Below are 5,208 nucleotides of genomic sequence, written 5' to 3'. Positions count from 1 at the left end.
TTGATCACAATCACACTGTGTCAGGGCTCAGGGTATGTCTGCAAGACTGCGTCAGTCTCTTTGATAACCTGTTGCTGGCATTACTAGCAGGTAGCAACAGGTTGATCACAATCACACTGTGTCAGGGCTCAGGGTATGTCTGCAAGACTGTGTCAGTCTCTTTGATAACCTGTTGCTGGCATTACTAGCAGGTAGCAACAGGTTGATCACAATCACACTGTGTCAGGGCTCAGGGTATGTCTGCAAGACTGCGTCAGTCTCTTTGATAACCTGTTGCTGGCATTACTAGCAGGTGGCAACAGGTTGATCACAATCACACTGTGTCAGGGCTCAGGGTATGTCTGCAAGTCTGCGTCAGTCTCTTTGATAACCTGTTGCTGGCATTACTAGCAGGTGGCAACAGGTTGATCACAATCACACTGTGTCAGGGCTCAGGGTATGTCGGCAAGACCGTATCAGTCTCTTTGTAAAAATTAACCTTCCTCACTAGTAGGGTATAAAACTCAACCCTGTAAGCTGTTACAGAAGTAAGCAATGTTTTCTTGGTACTTCAGAAACTTTACTACATCTTTGGCCAAAGCATTAATGGATGAGACTTATTATTGTTACTTATGATCAAAATAAGGGTCACCATAAGTTCAGTAAAATGCCATGATGAGTTATCTAAAGACCAAAGATTGAAACAATTTCTTCAGGTTGAACAGTATTTCATTGATACCTTAGACACTGTCATTATACAACTTGACTCAATATTTCAATTAATGAATTCAGTTACACACAGATTTATGGTTAAGCAATGCTAGTTACAAAATAGAAGAAAAGGCCACAGAACTGCTGTGGCACAACAATCAAAAAATTAGCAACAAGCTTTCCAATGTCTCTTTCTGATCAGTTTTACATAAGGATATTTTGAAAGCAACTTATAGACCATTTTTTATTTGTAATTCTAGTATTATATCATATCATCAAGTTTTTCTGATGTACATACTGCTTTATTGCAATTTCTAATACTGCCAATGAAAATACTGAAAATTATCAAGTTGTACATAGGAAAGTTAATGAGCTGAGAAAGGCTAAAATGACTTAGGTTACCATTATATTAGAACCACACACTTTGTAAGGACTTCACACAAATAAAAGTGTATAATCATAGTTTTAACTAGGAATAAACTGCACCTTCTAAAAATGTCTACACTAATCCTCTAGTGTATATCTTTGGACAAAGATGGCTCCTTTCTGAAGTTTTCCTTGGGGTTCCAAGTTTTGTAGCTATGCCAGTGGTCACATCAATGTTTGATTGATTTTAAATTTAAAAGTTACCTCCACTGATGTTTTGTATTAGAAGTTCTGATGATGTGTTTATAAAATTATCCAATATAAAACATGACATCTACTACAATATAAAAAATAAATGATGTAACAAAAAATGCCCAAAACCACACATACTTTAATATCTGTGATATCCATGGGTTCTATTTTCAAACTGCTTCCTCACACTGTTAAAAGTATCCATGTATCACTTTTTGTTGATTAATAACTTGATTAATCAACCTGGTAATGCTTGCCAGTCATGTTTTAATTTAGTTTATATGTTCTCAGAGAAACATGTCATTGATGTTAGTGGAGGTATTTTAAAACGTTAGGATGCATCTCACTATTAAGATATAGATTACATGCACCAGCCTAGTATGTTAGACAGGTTTTCTTGTTACTTTTCTATAATAAGTTTAAAAATACTTTCCAGGAATGGACCATAAAAATATCACATTTCAAGGGTTTACATGTTTCTAACTACAAGACACATCTGAATGGATCAGATTCAAGTCTATCAAGTAGGCAACTTCTCCTATGCATGCTCCACTTCATCTGAAATAGTTTTCAAGATACCTACATTGTGTAATTGATTTGTTGTGAAAATGTAAGAATACAATATATTCCAAGAAGTTAATTCTATCAGTAACAATAACAATAATAAAAAAACTAAGACTAATACATCATCATCACATCACAATTCCATTAGTATTTTCTAGACAGAAAGTTATGAATTTCAAAGTATTCTTAATGCTACGAGCTATACAAAATACTCTCCAAATACTAAATTACTTATAACTCTTGGATGAAGTGGTTAAACTTTCAGCATTAAATCATGATTAGACAGTATTAATTTACTCTAGATTGAACTTATCTTTGTACTTATTTTTGTATGATAGTTAAAGTTGCAAAACAAAAGCTGTTTTTATCCAATGAAACCAAAGTATGTAAAATTTTAGTTTTAAGTAATATTTATAGATTCAAAAAAATTATAAAAATCACCATCTGGTTTCAAAATGATCTATAAACACAGCTCAAGACTTTTGTTGTTTATTGTGGACTTGCAGACTCTCCTTCGATAGTACAGTGCAGTTTATGTATAACCAATTAAGTTAATCAGTGATAGATGCTATGCAGTGCTGATTTCTTGATAAGTGTTTCTTGGAATATCTTCCTTGAGTATACTAAGATCTGATAAATAGCCTGTTAACACATCTTATATCTACTCAAAATTGTCCAAATCTGTTTGTAAATAAGACTTTAGGTTCATAACATTTTGTCTATATTATGAAACATTCTTCATACAATTCTAAGCACAGACAATTAATTAAAGTGTTTAAGACTACATTTAGTTTTCTGTTTATTTTCTCATTTTTGACAAGAAAATCTAATTGTGAAGCTTGTAATTCTGTACTTGTCTTACAAATCATGAATTAAGCTACAAATTGTCTTTACAATTATTATAAAATGTCAGTGATGTTTAGATATAAAAACTCTTCCTCTTGATTATGTTACATAATTTGAACATCATATTATAAGAAAGAAAATATAATCCAAAAGCATAGCTGCATCTGCAATGAAGCACTATTTGAACAACCAGACTAAAACACACATGTATATATATTATGCCACAAACTGAATGAAATTTCCTCCAAAAACCTACTTTCACCTTCAATATAAAAGAGATCTTTTGAAGTATAATGTGCTTTAAGTGTTTGCCTGTAGCATCATTTTGCATGCTTCTCATTAGTACATCACAATTCCATGGACCATAATAAGTTTAAGTGTTTCATAACCACTAATTGCACAGAAGTGTACATGCATATTGCAAAGACTGTCACTTCCATTAAGTCAGTATCCAAGCAGTGCCCTCTGTATATCTTACCAAAGATTTCCTATGCTATCTTAGCATTAAACCTCTCAAGAATATCAGATGAATCCTTTCAATTTAACTTATCAGGTCAAATTTATCTTTTCTTTGTGTTTGCTCTTATCTGGTCCAAGATCCAATAAAGGTGTGCAGTTTGGTGGACATTTCCTGGGACTTCTACTTCACCTTAGTGAATGACCTCTCTATGGTCTCCAGTTATGATGTTTAATAACTGACCTCATATTCTTGAAAGACGGTGTAGTATTGACTGTCTCCTAATCAAACATTTGATTGTGTTGAATAGAGTAATCCAACATGGGATAAATAAAGAACTGAAAAGTGATTCCCACAACTGTTCTTTAGCATTTATCTTGTATGAACTAAAGTGAAACTCACCCTGTATCCCTTTCAAGGAAAAATAGGAAAGATTCTGTAACTAGAGAATCTTGTTAAATAGACTGAAAAAAGGTTTAATAAGTAACATACTGAAAAAACATTTCAACACTATAAAATTGCTGGTCTTTCTTGACTAATTATTTTTAATGTGTAAAAAAATATGACAAGTTTTTAATAATTCCAACAGAGACATTTATAAAATTTATACTTAATTAAAACTTACATTTTATAATGTTTTCTTTAATAAACATTTTATGCAATGCATCTAAAAATGTGTTACAAGTACTGCAGGCAATGAAATTAATTAATGTATTCAGTTTAGCAGGATTTCATGTGTTCATGTATAATCACCATGCATTTATAAGTTTACCACTTCAAATGCTAGATACTAAATTTAAATTTTAACCAGTAGTGACACATCTAAACTGAGTTTTAACCAACAAGACATTCCTCAACTGTTTAAGTCTGTTTGAACTGCTGCTGTACATCAGCTTTTAGATTTTCAAAACAAAATAGTAAAATATCACATAAACAGTATTTCGTGTACATATACACACACACACACACACACACACACTAAATTTGCATGGTATTGTACTGAAATGATACATCAGTCATGTTTAAATTTAATAAATAGCCATAACAAATTCCATGTATCTTAAGACAATAACACAGTTTGCAGTGGCAGATCCAGGATTTTGAAAATGGGGAGGCGCAAGGATCCTGAATGTAAACAAGGAATTTTCAGGACTTCCCTGGTAGGGTTTAAATGGGGTATTTACATTTGTTATAAAGTTTGCTAGATGTTGTTGTTATTGCTTTTTTTTAATTTAATGTGAAATTTCACTACATTCTTCCTCTTCAAAGATCCAATTTTTGCAATTATTTTGATTTTATTTTCAAAATGGGGGGGGGGGGCTGTATCCGCCCTTGGTTTGATACAATTAAAGCATACATCAGTTATAGGAAATTGTTTCTCATTATATTCTGAAAAACATTTAATCCATATCACCATGCAAAGGCTTCAAACTAGAAATACTTAAAGTTTCACAAGCTTATGTTTAAATAAAAAACATTTTTTTCAAAGGGACATTTTCATCTTTGATCCCAACAACAGTGAGAAAATATAAAAACAAATCACACCTTAAAAATGACTTCAGATTTACCTGTGTATCCACCCACTTAGCTCTTTCTCCTGTGCATTCCACTCGTCCATAGAAATTAACAGGCAGCATGTACTCTGGTCTAGCTTTTTCCCATGGATTACCAAACCTTAGCCAATCATCTGGTTCTTCCACCTGAAAAATTTTAATATTGTTGGTCTTACTTTCATTACTAGCATCTGATTATTAGCCAATCATCTGGCTCTTCCACCTGAAAAATTTTAATATTGTTGGTCTTACTTTCATTACTAACATCTAATTATTAGCCAATCATCTGGCTCTTCCACCTCAAAAATTGTAATATTGTTGGTCTTACTTTCATTAATAGTATCTGATTATTAGCCAATCATCTGGTTCTTCCACCTGAAAATTGAAATATTGTTGGTCTTACTTTCATTACTAGCATCTGATTATTAAAAATAAGGCTTTTAACAGTTCAATATAGTTTAGAGAAGGAGATTCTGTTGA

General features: G+C 32.4%; 1 protein-coding gene across 1 annotated transcript in view; it reads right to left on the bottom strand.

The window, feature by feature from the left end:
• Positions 1 to 5,208, bottom strand: part of LOC106459166 (glycogen phosphorylase-like) — a 50,367-nt gene that overhangs the window by 35,694 nt on the left and 9,465 nt on the right. The window contains exon 4 of the mRNA XM_013918759.2: positions 4,744 to 4,875. Within this exon, the coding sequence (XP_013774213.1) occupies positions 4,744 to 4,875 (132 nt within the window). The remainder of the gene's footprint in view (positions 1 to 4,743; positions 4,876 to 5,208) is intronic.

This window comes from Limulus polyphemus, unplaced genomic scaffold (genome assembly GCF_000517525.1).
Source record: "Limulus polyphemus unplaced genomic scaffold, Limulus_polyphemus-2.1.2 Scaffold570, whole genome shotgun sequence".
NCBI classification, from domain to species: Eukaryota; Metazoa; Arthropoda; class Merostomata; order Xiphosura; family Limulidae; genus Limulus; species Limulus polyphemus.
Note: the sequence above shows the minus strand (reverse complement) of the source record. Positions and strands in the feature narration are given on the sequence as shown.